Source organism: Hordeum vulgare, chromosome 1H (assembly GCF_904849725.1).
Source record: "Hordeum vulgare subsp. vulgare chromosome 1H, MorexV3_pseudomolecules_assembly, whole genome shotgun sequence".
NCBI classification, from domain to species: Eukaryota; Viridiplantae; Streptophyta; class Magnoliopsida; order Poales; family Poaceae; genus Hordeum; species Hordeum vulgare.
Window position 1 is genome coordinate 175,392,689 of NC_058518.1, and position 16,970 is coordinate 175,409,658.

Genomic DNA, 16,970 nt, shown 5'->3' on the forward strand with positions numbered 1-16,970 from the left:
ACAGTTATTTTGGGACGGAGGGAGTAGTATAGAGTCTAATTTAAAACAAGAAAAATGCACGCCTTAATATGAAAATTTAAGATGGAATTGTCCTTCAAAATCTACCATGAATGTTTGGAAAAAGGTTTGTCTTTCTCGGTAAAAATAGGTTTTAGCAACAACTTAGGCGTACAGTTCCATTTTAGTTATGATCACTTTGAAGACTGTTGTGTACGATGATATGTATCAGGCCCAATGCTACATCTCATTTTTGAACTGGTGTATTTTACGATAAGAGCCCACTTTCAGAGTGACGTGAACACGCTTTCACAGCCGTGTGGAAACAAGTTATTTTATATTAGTCGATTTAGCCGCGGATTTTATAAGCAATAGGGACTTTGAAGTCCATTAATGGCCTTGGCTATGCTGTCCATGAAGACATAAATGATGCAAGCAATAGAAAATCTTAAGATAATGATCAGTAGCACTCACACACAGAGTCTTGACAAGTCTTAGTCTGTGCTTGGATTTGAATTTCACATCAGAAGACTTCTATTCAATTTAATGTGGGTCATATTTCACCAAACCTTTATATTGTTTGATTGTCTATTGGTCAAACATTAGAAACGTCCATGGGCACAATATACAAATAAACATAGGGAATACTACTGTGACATCTTGCATGTGCTTTGGGAGCAGCTGCATTTTTTGTGCCCATATAATTCGTCTCTTGGACATTCTACAGAACATGACAAGAAATCAATATATGGGAACAATAATAAAGTGTTGAAGCACATTATCATGAAACTGAGAGCATTACAATTCATATACAATTTGCATCTTTATCAGTTAAAGCAACTAAATAATATGTTTTGAGGACACTGGCAATAATATCATTCCTGCACCGGAAAAGAAATGTCCAGCACGTCTGCCACTATCTTTTCTTGAAGATGCCACTACCTATTGCGAAGTTTAATATGAACGGACCAATAATTATTTCAAACTGCAGAAACAAAATGCCACGGAAACCAATGATATTCAACTATCTAACAATCATGAGTTACAAAGAGGAAGGGATGAATATGAAAACATCTATGCAATTTTAGTACAGTTCAAACAGTTCCTACATATGTATACATAGGTAGCCATATTGAGCTATAAACCAAGGCAGAGGACACCCAGGGCAGAACATCATTACAACACCCTGCATCAGTTAAGATGGCCAAAAGATCCAACCCATAAATTGTCTAAATAGTTTTCTAGTGGTAAAAAATACATGATAGAGGATTTTGCTGGCAGATTTTAGACGAGGAAGTGGTAGTTGAACTGCAACACCCTTTCCTCTGGATGGAAATGTCTTGTGCAGAACCAACATATATATTATTCGCAGTATAGTGTAGCAAGCAGTAACTGTTTACAGAAAAAGTGAACGAAATTTTCTTTAAGTATTACATCCGGCCTCTGCATAACAAGGATGAACACAACCACAAGATCTGGAGTTTAATAGAACCCAAACTGAAAATAAAACAAGGCAGATTACATATCATGATGAGAAATTGTAGAGCCGCCTAAGAGGATGGTAGATCAATCCGGAGACTATGTTGTCATCCATGACGGGAAAATAACTCCCTGGCCGTTGCCTCCAAACGTAACGTCACCTCTAAAAACAAGTCTCTGTGCTGCACACGCTGCATGGCCGACCAAACACGAAGCGTTGCTGTGCACCGATGAATAACCTGCATAAAAGAAGCATCTTTAGCGTTAAAAACCTTGCCATTTCTACATAGCCAAAGCGACCAAACTACGGCAATCGCTCCTACCGTGCAGAATAGTTTAAACCTAGGATCAACCCCGTTTAACCAGTTGCCAAAAATGTTTGCAACAGACGTCAGGGGATGTAACGTAGAACCTATTTGGATAGTTGACCATATAGACCTAGCGAACTGGCACTGAAAGAATAAGTGTATAATAGTCTCGTCGTGTTGACAGGAGACACACTTTTTACTTCCATGCCAATTGCGTTTGATAAGATTATCTTTTGTAAGTATTACGCCTCGACGAAGATACCACGCAAACACCTTGGTTTTTAGTGGGATGTTCATCTTCCAAATTTTATTATTGTCCTTAACATCAAGTGGGACTTCGGGTAGGATTAATGCTCTATACATGGAGTCCACCCAAAATTTACCATTCTTCGTGAGATTCCATCGGAAATTATCTGGACCTTCCGACAGATGTATGGGATCTAATCGGTTGAGCAAGGCATTCCAAGATGCCAGTCTTGTTCCAAATAAGTTTCGCCTGAAAGCGACATTTGGTGGGGACGTACCCAACACCTTAGCAATCTTGTCGCTCTTGTTTCGTACAATCGCATATAGAGCCGGGTACTGCTCTCTAAGAGTGGAGGGGCCTAGCCATTTATCCTCCCAAAAGCGAATTTCTGACCCATCCCTAATTGAGAAAGATCCTTGTGGAAAAAAGAACTTCTTCGTAGCCATCAGGCATGCCCAGAAGTGCGAATCACCAGGCTTCCACAGAACCTGAGATACGGCTTGATTTCCCACATATTTTCTCCTAAGGAAGGTTTGCCACACTCCATCTTCAGAAAGAAGCTTGAATAGCCATTTACCTAGTAAAGCTCTGTTCTTAATCTCAAGGTGATGAACACCGAGTCCACCTTGGTCTTTAGGGAAGCAAACCACACTCCACTTAGTCAGCCGATATTTTTTCTTCTCACCATCCCCTTGCCAGAAGAATCTAGATCAGAAATAATACAATCGTTTTAAGACTCCTTTAGGTAATTGGAAGAATGAAATCATATACAGTACCATGTTTGTTAGTACAGAATTTATGAGGACCAATCTTCCCCCAAGGGACAGGAGCTTGCCTTTCCAGCTATTTGACCTTAATTGTAGTCTTTCCTCCACCTTTTTTCCACTCAGCCTTTGTAAGTCTCCGATAATGAATCGGGATACCCAAATAGTTGATAGGAAATTGACCTTGTTCACGGTCGAATAGTTCAGCGTACAAGGCGGTGTTTTCTTGAGCCTCGCCGAAACAGAACAGTTCACTTTTATGGAAATTAATCATAAGACCCGATAATTGCTCGAATGCTCACAAAATCAGTTTTAAGTTACGAGCTTTTTCGATGTCATGTTCCATAAAAAGAATTGTGTCGTCAGCATATTGAAGAATCGATAAACCACCATCGACTAGATGTGGAATCACTCCTTCAATTTGGCCCACAGCTTTTGCGCGTTCGATCAAGATGGCCAACATATCAGCCACTATATTGAATAGCATCGGCGATACCGGGTCACCTTGTCTAAGACCTTTCTTCGTTTGGAAGAATTTGCCCGTATCATCATTGACTTTGATGGCTACACTTCCTCCCGAAACAAAGCTATCTATTAACGCTCTCCATTCAGAAGAAAAACCTTTCATTTTGAGTGTTTGCTGAAGAAAAGACCAATTGACTTTATCATAGGCTTTCTCAAAATTGATTTTAAGAATTGTTTTCTCCTATGTAGTTCGTGTACTGTTTCATGTAAGATCACCACCCCATCCAGGATATTCCGACCTTGCATAAAAGTCGTCTGAGACGGACGAACCACATGATCTGCCACACTGTTCAATCGAATTGTAGCAACTTTGGTAAATATTTTAAAGCTAAAATTAAGGAGGCATATGGGTCTGTATTGTTGAATCCTTTCAGCCTCGTTAACCTTAGGCAGTAAAATTATCTCACCAAAATTTAGACAAAACAACTCTAGATGTTCATCATGAAGACATGCGAACATTTGTAGTAAATCAGACTTGATGATATCCCAGTAATTCTGATAAAACTCAGCTGGGAAGCCGACAAGTCCACGAGCTTTATTATGTTTCATTTGGAAAACCGCCTTTCTCACCTCTTCCTCCGAGTAGAGATTAGTAAGTAAGCCATTTTCCTCATTTAAAACCTGGGGTATATCGTCTGTTCGAGACTCATCCAGTGTGAAATTGCCTTCCTCTGGAGCTCCGAACAGACCTTTATAATAATTTGTAATGTACGACTTTAGTTGTCCATGGCCCTCGATCATTCCCTCTTCCTGTTCAAGAGAATGAATACGCTTTTTCGTGTGTCTGCCATTGGCAATACTATGAAAATAGCGGGTATTGGAGTCTCCTAGGATAAATTGGGCTTTGGATCTTTGATACCATTTTAACTGCTCCTCACGCAGAAGTTTCGCTATTTGTGCATTCGATTGGTCTTTAAGTCAATCTCTTGCGTAGATAGCAAACGAACTTCTGCTAATGCCTCTAGAGCATCAATGATCGAGGATAGTCGTTCGTTTTCATTTTCAAGTAAACCGGTAGTATGGCAGGCCCAACCAACGAGGTGTGGGCGTAAAGCACGAATCTTATTGTTCCACCTCTGAATTGGCGTGTCACCGGTCACCGGTCTTTCCCAAATTCCTTTAACCATCTCATGGAGCCCCTCACGATGTAACCAGCCTAGTTCAAACTTGAACCGTGGTTTACATTGTGGTCTAGGCATGCCAGTGGTCAATAGGATGGGAGCATGGTCCGACAGCCCTCAACACGTTCAAGAGCCCGTATTGACACCAGTAGGAACTTAGATTCCCAATCAGTATCCATCGGTACTCGGTCTAGTTTTTCGTATGTGGGTTCCGGGAGAGAATTAGCCCAAGTGAACTGTCTCCCGACCATTGTAATTTCTCTTAGGTTCAAGCTGTCAATCACTGCATTGAACAAAAGAGGCCAACGGCTATCAAACCACCCTCTACTTTTCTCATATGGAAACCTAAGCAGATTGAAATCCCCTCCAATAATCATAGGATGAGGATTATCTTTTGCCAAGTTTACCATTTCACAGAGAAAAGCCGTCTTAGCCACCTCCTGGGCCGGCCCATACACCGTAACAAGACTCCAGATGAAGTTGTCGGCTTTATTGCGGATGTGCATTTTTATATGAAAATCACCATCCGTCACCTCCAAAACTTCCATTGTCTCTGTCCTGATACCCAGTAAAATGCCACCGGAGCGACCGCGGGGGGGAGGGGGGAGTACCACTCAAAATCTATACCGCCTGAAAGACGGTTCGATAGAGATTGAGAGAAGTCACGTCTCCCTGTCTCGGAAATAGCCAAGAAATCCAGATTATGATCCCTAACGCATCCAGCAAAGTGCAAATGTTTAGCCAAGTCACCAAGACCTCTGGTATTTGCGAACATGCCATTCATCGGGAAACCATGGATGCTTTGGATGCCTTTGCCCGTTTCCGGGACGCCTTGTTGTAGGTAGATTTTGATTTCCGATCGGCTTTTAACTCATACAATGAGCTCAAACCGTCGTCATCCAAACCTCCCTCCAACACTTCCCTAATTAGATGAGAAAAAAGCTGACCATCTGACGTGGCAATCGCTTCTTCTTCATCCACGTAGGTGGCAGTCAACTTAGTCGAAGCTTTAGGAATAACCGTAAGGCAATCGAATTCCATATGCTTCAAGGCGTTAGTTGATACATCTACTCGACTTTTAGAACTAACCAGATTAAAGCCTACACTAGAAAGCTTTGAAGGAATTGAATTTGAAGGAAAAGCAAGAAAAGACTTAGAACTCATATCCGTACCTAGGTAGTCCAAATTGCAGACAACTTTGCGACGCATAGCCTTCGTCATGGAGTCTTCATCCGTCGTTGACGCCCCGTCACGAGACGCTGCGAACCTCCCACTACGACGAGTCGGAGTTACTCCGTCCGCCAGGCCCATCATAGTTGGGGAAGGGGTACACATAGTAGCCAAGGGTGCAGCTGCGGGTGGTGCCTCAGAAAAAGCCGACGACTGAGTCGGCCGTGGTGGAGTAGCAGCCAACCCCGCCGGCCCAGAGGCCTTCTCCAGAGTTGAAGCCGAGACCTCTCCCATCCCTGAAATAGCAGCTACTGGGCCAACTAGGGGAGACTGGGGTGGAGTAGAAACCCCCACCACTGTCGATGTTGCCTCCTTCGCAGTCGTCAAGGCCCCACCCGCGCTCGAGTCTTCTGCTGCAGTGGACTGAGGTGGAATCGAGGCTGGTGTCGAGCCATTGCCATAGGCCAGCCGAGTATCTCCAGGGCTGCTGCCGTGTTCGACACGGTCCAGCTCCTGCAGAGCAGTGTCGCCCCTTTGGCTGTTGCTGCGTGCCTCGCGGCGCAAGCCACAAAAATCCGTCTCCCAGGCCCAGCATGGACTTTGGCTGTCCAAGCAGCCTTGCCAGAGCTCGGCGATGTACAGTGATAGTCAGCTGATGCAGCAGCAAGACCGTCTGCTTGAGGTGACTTCTCTCCCTGCAGTGTCACGCTCTTCGCTTCCACGAACCCAAGGAGGGGGGACGCAACAGACTCGGTGATGTACGGCGAATCCTCTCCACAATCTCTCTACCATGTTCTGTGCTCGGACACGAGTTATATGGAGTAATAGCTATGACCATGCTAGCTTGAGCACCAGAAGTCCCACTCTTACTAGCATTCAGCATCCCGTCAGAAAGGTTGGCATCAACCTCCATGTTAGTGGGTAACGACCCATGTGAGATATTCTGCCGAACGGAACCCTCCATGCTGTGATCATTTCCTTCCTCTTCATCATCCTTATCTCCCTTTCGTCTCCACAAGAAAGGGACAAAGTTGGGATCAGGAATAAAGTCTGCCGCCTCACGACCGAAATAGAACCCGTACTCCTTGAGCTTCACCACACATGCAACCCTAATATACGGTCCATCATCGCTGATTCGCTTCTCAAGTACTTTAGAGTCTAACATACCCACCAGAATTCGAACAATACCACGGCTTCGATATGTCGCGAGATCAACATCCAGGGTAGTCCCAATGAGTGTACCCACCGCCCAAAAACCGAGGAAGTGTTTCACAGCATAAGGCACCCCCTGAACGTGCACCCAGACCTTCTCTAGTACTCTGATCGGCTCAACATCCTGGGTTTTCCACACAACAATAGAAGCTTGAGCCTTAAAAGAAGGAATATTCAGCTGAATACCATCTACTCTCTGAAGATCTTCGACTGAAGGAAAGCCAATTATATAGGCATCATCACCATGGGGCAAGGCCTCCCAAGTCCACTGTGAGGACGGGCACATCCTCGACATCAGGCTTTCAATGGCCTTTGCAGGAACTGGCTCTCCGGCTACCGTAACCAAGGCAGTAGGAGAGGTAGCCGGAATCAAGTGAGGCTTGTAGACGCTATCAGGAAATTGCACAAATATAGTCTCATCAATCCCATGGCCCAAAGTGAAACATGAGGGCTTTGGAAGCCTCAACATCGGGCATCTGAAGGTTGGATGTGCTGCATTATCACAAACTAAATAGTAGTGCTGTACCGGACAGGATTTTGTAGTATGTGAATCCACTCCACAATTCCAGCATTTGGTGCTCTTTTTTGCTTTGACACTTGCCACTACCTCAGATTGTTGCGTCGAATCAGAGACCAAAGTGGCAGTTGCTGGTGCGGTAGCATCGATAGCACCCGTCGGAATCATAGCAGCCGTCTGGACCAACTGAGGCTGCAACGGCAGCTGCATCTACATCGACTGAGGTTGCACTAAATGCTGCGCCGTGGGCTTCGGCAGTTGAGCAACCTCCCCCGGCTTGCCCCTCTTGTCCTTCTTCCTCTTGGGGCGAGGATCTTGTGTCCCGGCAGCAGCGGCTGGCTGTTGAAACTGTTGGTAGTTCGGGTACCCGAGGTTGTTGAACGACACCATCGGCGGCGGCTGAAACTGGTACGGCACGTAAGCGGGCGGCCCATACATCAGCGATGGTCTCTGGAGAGGCATGACCGGAGGAGTCATCACCATCCCTCCGAACGACCCGCCGGTGAAGAAGGGAACATGCATACTCCGTCCCGAGGCCGCCCCCACCATCGGCGCAGCGTTCGGAGGCTGGGGTCGTGGCGACACTGCCTGGACCTGGGGACGAGGCGGTGGAGCCAGCGGTTGCTGGGGCCGCGATGTAATCATCCTGGCTGCGACACCCTGCTGGGGTCGCTGTGGCGGCGGCGCTACGGCCATGATCGACGGAGGTGGAGTGGTCGCGACCACGGCGAAGGAGCGCTCCCCATGAAAGTTCGGCTGCTGAGGAGTCGTGCTCGGGTAGCAGAGGTGATCAGGACAGGCGTAGACGTGATGGCGAGACGATGCAGCGGTGACAATGATGGCAGGGTTGTAGAGTCGAGGCTAGGCGACGGCGGGCAGGTACGTAGCCAGAAACTTCTGAATCGACGACGGAGATGCGCCCATGGGTGTGGACGGTCGCGATACGCTGACAGGATGCGTGCCCCACCAAGCATGCAGTTTGAACTCTGAGAATCATCCGTCGATATGGGCGGAAAAGGTGGATCGGCCTGGAAGTTCGCCGTGTCCTCGACCGCCGGCGCCACCGTCTTCGTCGAAGTCGATGCGGCCGTCGCCTCCATCGCTCAGTCAATAAAGACGCCCAGAACCGGTGGCGGCGTGATTCGTTTCGGTGGTAACGGCCCGCGCCACGGCCCCATTCTGGGCGGCATCTTCTTCAGCCGCACGCCGGTCGGCGAAGACAGAACACGTCGGCTTCGACTCCACCGTCTTGGACTTCCTGCATAAGTAATCACCATCAGTCTGCTCACCTGAGGTCGCCGGTGTACCTGCCTCCCAAAACCGGCTTGCCGGTGTAGGAAATCCGGCGTCGTCCCAGAATTCTTGAATGAGCTCCGCCTCGGAACGTTCATGGTGATCCAGTGCCCGATCTTCACCTGACGGTGCCTCCTCCTCCAGTGACTCCAAAGCCACCCAGACAGCCACATGCTCCTCCTCCTCGCTGTCGAGGCCGGATAGGACGACGATCCCCTAGACAGGAGAAGCGAGATCCATAGCAGCCCGCATCCCTCGACAGGGGCGCGAGTGTTTTCCGGCGGCTCACTCCAGTCTGCTTCACCGGCGTCAATTCCTCGAAGCGAATCTGCAGGTTGTCTTGGGGGCGATCCCCGGGCGCCGCCCGTTCGTTCGTGCGTGCAACTCCATGCCACAATTAATAAAAAGTGAACGAAATAGAAACACACCTTTAGTGTTGCAACACATTACGCGAGTTCAGCCAGTACTTATCCGTGGCATAGCATGAAAGTTTGACCAATATATATCAATTGCATTATCAATTACATGGTCACGTATATAGACAGTTATTGTGAATTTCAGCAATGACACACCATGGGTGCAACAGGCGATCTACTGTTTTGAATGTCCAAAGATGCAAAGACAATGCTATTAACCCAAACAGAACGTGTGATGCTCCATGATGGTCCTACGAATCATAACATGCCATTCCACAAAAGGTTGGACTGTCATCTGCACTCAAGACAGTGAAATGGGTGATCCCTCTTCCTGAATGTAAAATCACCAGTTAACCAACAAGCATCACATGAGTATAAAAAAATAAAGCCAATGCATTAACATCAAGAAAGGAAGGTGACAAACCTTGATGAACAGAACAAAGAAGAAGCCTTCGAGCTCGTATAGACTGTGAAACAAACAACAAAGTACCTCGTCAAAACTAAGAAAAAACATAGCCTACCCCAACATGACTAAATAGATGGATTCCAAGCAAAAAAATACAAAACGCATATCAAGATTCTTAGGACGAGTGAGTAAACTGAAATACCCTAACAGAACCATATCTAATTTCGAACCAATTGTATACAAATATATAAATGTTCTGAACAAATATGTAGACCAAAATTCCAAACAATCTATTTTGAAAGGATCGATATGGTTGACTGGAGGGGGGATGAATAGACAACTACCAATTTTGAGCTCTTCTTAGCAAGTTAGAGAAAGCAACACAAAGGTTCTCTAAATTAACTACTAGATGAGCAACCTATATGATGCTAACTACCATGACGACTAGTGCAAGCAAGAAATACACAACAACAATAATTTACACAAAGTAAAGGTAAGAGATAACCGCAAGTGAAACCGATGAAGGCGAGGATGTGTTACCGAAGTTTCTTTCCTTTGATAGGAAGTACGTCTCCGTTGGAGCGGTGTGGAGGCACAATGCTCCCCAATAAGCCACTAGGGCCACCGTATTCTCCTCATGCCCTCACATAATGTGAGGTGCCGTGATTCCACTATTGGTACCCTTGAAGGCGGCGACCGGACCTTTACAAACAAGGTTGGGGCTATCTCCACATAATGCTCGAAGGCTCCCAACAAGACCACAGATCTGCACCACAATGAATATGGCTCTGAGGTGACCTCAACCGTATAGGGTGCTCAAACACCCAAGAGTAACAAGATCCGTAAGGGATTAGTGGGGGAAATCAAATATCTTTTGGTGGAAGTGTAGATCTTGGCCTTCTCAACCAATCCCTAGGAAATCAACAAGTTTGATTGGCTAGGGAGAGAGATCGGGCACAAATGAGCTTAGGAGCAACAATGGAGTCTTGGAAGGTCAAAGATAGGGTTCTTGGAGTGGAAGAACCCTTTATATAGTGAGGGGACAGATCAAACCGTTACCCCCACTTACAGCACCCGCAGCACGGTACTACCGCTTGGGGGTAGCAGTACTACCGCTTGGTAGGGAGCCCAGCGATACTACCTTTAGGCCTGGAGCGGTACTACCGCTTGATAGGCATATAGCCACGGTAGTAAAAACACTACTACCAGGCCTACCACCGCTAGAAAAGTATTCGCAAAAAGTCCGACGAAGTACAACCACTCAGAGAGAGAGGTACTACCGTCCCGAAGCAGTACTACCGCTGGACCTTTTTGCAGAGACAGGGAGAGAACATGTGGGAGCTCCATTGCTGCAAGGAAAAGGTGGTGGAAAGAAAAAGTGTGCGCATGTGTTGATTCCACCCAAACCTTTTCGACGCGGACCATCTTTTAATAGTACGGCATTCCTACGACTCAAAACCACCAAAGAGAACCGTAGAATCCACCATGCTTCAAAACCACCGAGGGACGACGAATCGTCTTGTGCCTTGTCATGTATTATCTGAAATGCTCAATGCACACGATTAGTCCGCAGAGATACTGTCACCAATCATCAAAATCACTTAGGACCAAATATGCCCTAACAATTCTGAACCATGATAAATAAAGCACGGCACTAACATGGCCAACATAAAAACACTAACAAGGCCCTGATTATTTCTCTAGAAATTGTCGAAGATTCCTTGCAATGCATATGTAAGCCCGAACTGAAATCGGTGAGCAATCTTAGTGCACTCATTAAGCAAGCCCATGTTCTTGCAGAGGGACACAATGGTAATAATGTATTGAACATCACCCCCTGGCTGATTACTTCTCCTGAAACTGTCCAAGATTGCCCTCAGTTAACATCCCATAATTTGCCGTTTGATAGTGGTGTTCATTTTTATTATTCTGCTATAGTTGTTCATAATTTGCCGTTTTGGAATAAAAGAAGTTGAACAGGTACATCATAATTTGCAGTTTTGGAATAAAAGGAGTTCAACAAGTACACGCCTAATACATTTAATAATTGATTATCAGTTACCATTCACCTATGCAAAAGTTGCTTTAATCCATTCAATACGGACTGCTACACAGTTCTGTACTAAAACAGTGGAAATTCTTCAGACTATGTGGCGCAGCCTGCGTATGACTATCGTTCCAAAAGTCATACCGTTCCAAAATATGTTACTTCTTAATCAACACATCCTTTTATGTTCACCCATTTGATCCAATCAAGTTGCTTTAATCCATTCGATACTGCTACACAGTTCTGTACTAAAACAATGGAAATTCTTAAGGCTATGGGACGCAGCCTGCTTATGACTATCGTTTTAAATAGAGTTAATTGCAAAAGACTACCACAATTCGGGCCGTATTCACAAATTGGTACCATCTTTCAAATTTTTTACAAAATACGTACCAAGACACAGACCGTATTTTGCAAATCCTGTATTTCTACGTATAGATGCTCTTTCTGACAGATATGGTCCACCGGTCAGTCTCCTACCAGAAAAACCGATCCGGAACCGCTTTGGCCGGGGGAAAACCGGCTCTCTCTCGGACCCGCGCACGCGCCACGCATCGTCCTCCAAGAAAGAATCCCGGCCAACCGCCCCGAGATCTCCATGGACGCCGGCGCCGCACACGCCGGCGCGGCGGCGGGAGGGCCCGACGACGCCGACGCGGCCTTCTTCTCGCGCCGCCGGTACCGCTGCTGCTGCTGCTTCTCCGCGCCGTGGCAGTCGTCCTCCTCGTACGCCCGCCGCGCGCCCGCGGGGACGACAACGGACGAGGAGTGGTCGGAGCTGGTGGCCGACCCGCGCTGGAAGACCTTCATCCAGCAGCTTCTCCTCCACCCCATCCTTGCACAGCGGCGGGAAGAAGAGCCGAATGACGTGCCCGCGACGAACACCACCACCAGCACCGTCGCCACGGCCCGCGGCGGCGGCGGCGGCAAGACCCTCGCCGCCCACCGCCGCGCGCACCACCCCTCGGCGACGCAGCAAACGCCGTGGAGCAGGAAGAATGCGGTCATCCTACCGTCCGGCCGCCGGAGGCTGAGGTAGTACACCATGCCCTCGTGCATCAGCCCGGACACGAGGAAGGTGGCCAGCACGCCCGCGGGGTTCCCGGCGCGCGCACGCACGGGGTCGTACACCGACGGCCGGAGGATGGCGGACACCATGAGGTTCCACCTCCGGCCCAGAAGCCCCGCAGCGACGACACCAGGTAGGGGCGGTCGAACTGCGGCTCCGTCTCCATGCCGAGCGCGCCGGCGGCCGCCGCGATGCAAGGGAAGAAGAGGTCGAGGAAGCAGTAAATGTGGACGCCGTAGAGGGCCCGGCGCGCGTAGAGATGCAGCCGAGCGTTGTACTGGTAGACGCGGAGGATGGCGGCTATGACGGCGACCTTGGCTGCTGCTGGTGCTGTCGGTGCTGGCGCTGGCGGGCACCGTGGTGGGGCTGGCCGTGGCCACGCCGGTGTTCCTGCTCTTCAGCCCCGTGCTGGTCCCGGACGCGCTCACCATCGGCATGGCCGTCATCGGGTTCCTCGCTTCCGACGCGCTCGGGCTGGTCGGGGGCCGACCCTTGGGGAAGAGGCGGTGCGCGATGGCCTCGCAGATGAGCGTGGAGCGGTGCTGGTGGTTGCGGTGGGGTGGAGGGAGTGGCCGGCGGGGTGTGGCGGTGGTGGCGGTGAGGGGGAGGCGGGGTGGAGGAGAAGGGTGGGCTCGGTCTGGAGGAGAAGAGGGTTTTTTCTTTTTGCCCGTCCGGTACGGATGGAGAGAGAGAGTTGGTTTTTTCCGAATCGAAGCAGTCCGGATCTGTTTTTCTGGCAAGAGACTGACCGGTGGGCCATATCTGTCAGAAAGAGCATCTATACGTAGAAATACAGGATTTGCAAAATACGATCTGTATCTTGGTACGTATTTGTAAAAAATTTGAAAGATGACATCAACTTGTGAATACGGCCCGAATTGTGGTAGTCTTTTGCAATTAACTCTTCCAAATATGTTACTTCTCAATCAACCCGTCCTTTTATGTTCACTCGTTTGATCCAACAAAACCAACATAATTATCTCTTTTTTTTATCTCTTCACTGTATACTCTGAAAAATCAACATGTAAACCCATCACCTTTCATTTTCAGTTTAATTACAGTTCCATCTGTTCTTTTATCAAGTGAGCTTTCTACATGCCAAAAACCCTATGTTAAACATATGGGTTACACGGGACATCACGTACATGTGGATTTTCCTTTGGTATAGTTGTGTGTATGTATGTGTGACAATCCTGATTTTGAACTCACTTAACTGCGTCTATTAGGTGTGCACCCCTGTCATCTTTTCCCTGAATCCACAACTGATTGCTGCAAATACTGATGTTCACTACTTCCAATTTTCTTTGCATGCCGTTCTGCCTGGTTCCAGTTTGATGTTGCTTTACATCCAAAACCATTTTCCCTTATATTTAACCATAAACCAATGCATATACTACAAAGTTCCGCTGTTTCTGAATACAAACACACCGACATAAGAGAATCATGTGATAGAAAGGAGAGAATAAAATCACTAAAACATCTGAGATCAATATGAATCCATCTAGTAATTTAGAAATTGAGAGAGGGGAGAAAAGGAGTTAGCCTACCTCTATGTCGTGCAACCTACATGTTTCTCCACTTGCTGCCCTCCATCCTCGACTGATCCATGACGCTCGAAGCTGGTGGTGCGAGGCGGCACTCGCAGGAGGCACTGCACGATGTAGGACGGACGTAGGCAGTCCAGCAACCTCCTTGATAAGCGGGGGCCGATTCATGGCGTCGCATCAAATCAAGCGCCGTTGTTGTTTCCGTTTGCGTGGAGGTCACCGACCACCCCCCAAAAAATCCTCCGCTGCCTCCACACTCCTCCTCCTCTCCCTGCAATCACTGCAACCCTCATCTCTCTCCTCTCATCCCTACTTATCCACTCACCCAGCGCCCAACACCCGCGTCCTTGCCTCCCGGACCAGCCATTGCCACGTCGTTGGGGCTCGGCCGTCCCGGACCAGCCGCCGTCGCGCCGTTGGGGCTCGGTCGACCCGGACCAGCCGTCGTTGCGCCGTTGGGGCTCGGCCGCCGCAGACCAGCCGCACATGTGCCGCTGGGGCTCAGCCGCCCCCGTGCAGTTGGGGCTCGGCCGACGTGGGTTGCCATGGGGGAAGGAGCAGATGCGGGAGCAGGGAGTGGAGAAGGAGGGCGAATGTGTGGTTTGCTGGAAAGGGGATACTGCTTGTGCCGTGGGACGAATGGGTGCACTGCGTGAGGCGCACATGGATTGGACGATAAAACATTATAACGATGTTATATTACGAGTATCATAGGATAAATGATGACGTGAAAAAAAAAGAACTTAAAAATAAAAACTTTGTCTTCTGTTATTTAGGAGAAGACAAGAGGTGATCTCTTAACATAATAACATATGTCTCATCATGTTTTTAGGAATAACTAATTATAAAAGATAAGGTTAAGAGATGATCCATTATAGACTTTCTTTTTGTCATCTTTAAATTACATGTAAAATTAAAGATATGGCTATCTTATCAACCATTGTACATGCCTTAACGCGCGCGACGCTTTCTCCCAGATCTCGTGGTTCTGTGTGACACTCCTTTCTCGCACGTCCTCTGATTCCTTCCAGTGGCATTTTTTTTTGCTTCGTCAGCCACATGCCCACATCACCTTCGTCATTCACAGTGTCAGTCAGACGGCTTATACAACGCGCACGCATCATACTGAGTAACTTACATCAAAGTTTGAAAATATCCATATTTTTTGGATGTTAGCAGTTTAACTGCTAAATTCGTTGAATAGATAAAAGAGGATTGGTGCAGTTTATGAGGGATACCAGACCCAAAAACCATACAGACAACGCCTTTCGGCAGCTAACACGTACAAACCTCATGAGCCACATGTCCTTGTGACCGGATCCACCTCTAGGACGATGCCCCCAAGAGAAAACGTAACGTTGGATAGCACCGCCATCGTCCATCTAAAGGTTAAGGGTTTCCCCCGAAGCACGTCGGAAAAGGCAAGGTGAGAGCAGCTACATCGATGCCTCCAACAAGGGAGCGACGCGTGGAGGCGCTGCCATCGACGACTCCGGCCACAACCGGAGTACGACTTTTGTCGACAGCCTCACGTGCCTAGCCCAAAAATAGATCCACTCAGCCCACACATCAAACCACTACCCCTGCCTCCACGGCCGACCGCACCTCCCGGCAAGCTCGACGTGCTTACAACCTTGCATCCACATCCCCCATTGGAGGAAGGATGCAACCCCCGCAACGGAGCCATTCTTCTCCCACCGGAAGGTGCAACCAAACACAACGCCATTCATCTCCTCGAGGGTGCAACGTCTGCCGACCATTCATCTCCCAACGAAGGATGCAAGAGTCGGAACGATGCCATTCCTCTCCCTCCACGCTCCAGCCACCACCATCTCATCCCCTCACCGGCAGCAGCGACGAGCTTTTCGAACCACCATCAGAAGGATGCAACAACAGACAAGGGTGCCATTCACCTCCCACAACTTCTCCCGCACAACTTTTGACCAGGGGCAAACCCCGATTACGCTAGTCCCCTGCCGGCGCTGAACAAGAGAAGCAACATCATGAGCAGGCACACACTAATCCCGGTAGAGAAGTGTAGCGACTTGGCCCTCATGGCTGAGATCGGGCCCGGATCTGACCCGTGCCGCCGCAAACCTCAGCGTCCTCCGCTCATGAACCTCGCCGCGCGCGCCCCGGCTCCTCTGCTGCCCAGCACCGCCGTCCTCCCACAGCCACCTCGACGACGTGCCCCAAGACGGCGACGGGACCGTCCGCGCCACTTCGGGCCTCCACATCGCACACTTGCCGCGCCCCGCACCTCCTTCTCGCATCCCAACCTAGGGTGCATGGCCAGGACCTCCACCTCACCTCCATGGACGCCATTGCGTGGTTCCAAGTCACCCATCGCGAGCAGATCTCCGCGATGCGCCGTGGCGCAACCCGCCACTCTAGCCGGGGAGAACCCCCCCCCCCCCCCGCCGCCTTCCTTGGGGATGACCCGGGCTTCACCGGTGACGCCCTCTAGCGGCGGCAAGACGGGAGGAGGAGGGAGAAGAGACGCCAAAGGCGCTAGGGTTTTTACCCCTATGTCGCCAAAGCGAGGCGACTCGGGGGTCGGGTGGTTTCTCTGTCCCGACGTCCACAAAAAATAGCCACAATGAATGAATTGAATCACACAGACAAAAGGTCCACAAGTCATCCAAACAGAAAAATAGATAAAAGGTAACAAAATTTAACATGTAGTGAGCTGATCCAACGACTAGCAGCAAAAGTCAAATGCCATCGGACGGCCACGAGCGATGCACATGAGAGGAGCTCCGTGGAGGAGGGTCGGCTAGCATCCTTATATGTTAGAATTAGAGCAACTTCAAATGGATGACACATTTCATCTGCGCGATCATCCGTTTGGG

General features: G+C 48.7%; 1 protein-coding gene and 1 pseudogene across 1 annotated transcript; both read right to left on the reverse strand.

The window, feature by feature from the left end:
• Positions 1-9,112: 9,112 nt before the first annotated feature.
• Positions 9,113-13,929, reverse strand: LOC123397792 (annotated as a pseudogene).
• On the reverse strand, positions 13,913-14,822 carry LOC123428124. Its single transcript, XM_045112293.1, has one exon. The coding sequence runs from the start codon at positions 14,781-14,783 to the stop codon at positions 14,301-14,303; it is 483 nt and encodes a 160-aa protein (XP_044968228.1). The 5' UTR covers positions 14,784-14,822; the 3' UTR covers positions 13,913-14,300.
• Positions 14,823-16,970: the final 2,148 nt, after the last annotated feature.

Bases quoted from the DNA above. Each gene is read 5' to 3' on its own strand.
- LOC123428124 (XM_045112293.1), bottom strand. From the start codon at position 14,783: ATGTGCGCCTCACGCAGTGCACCCATTCGTCCCACGGCACAAGCAGTA.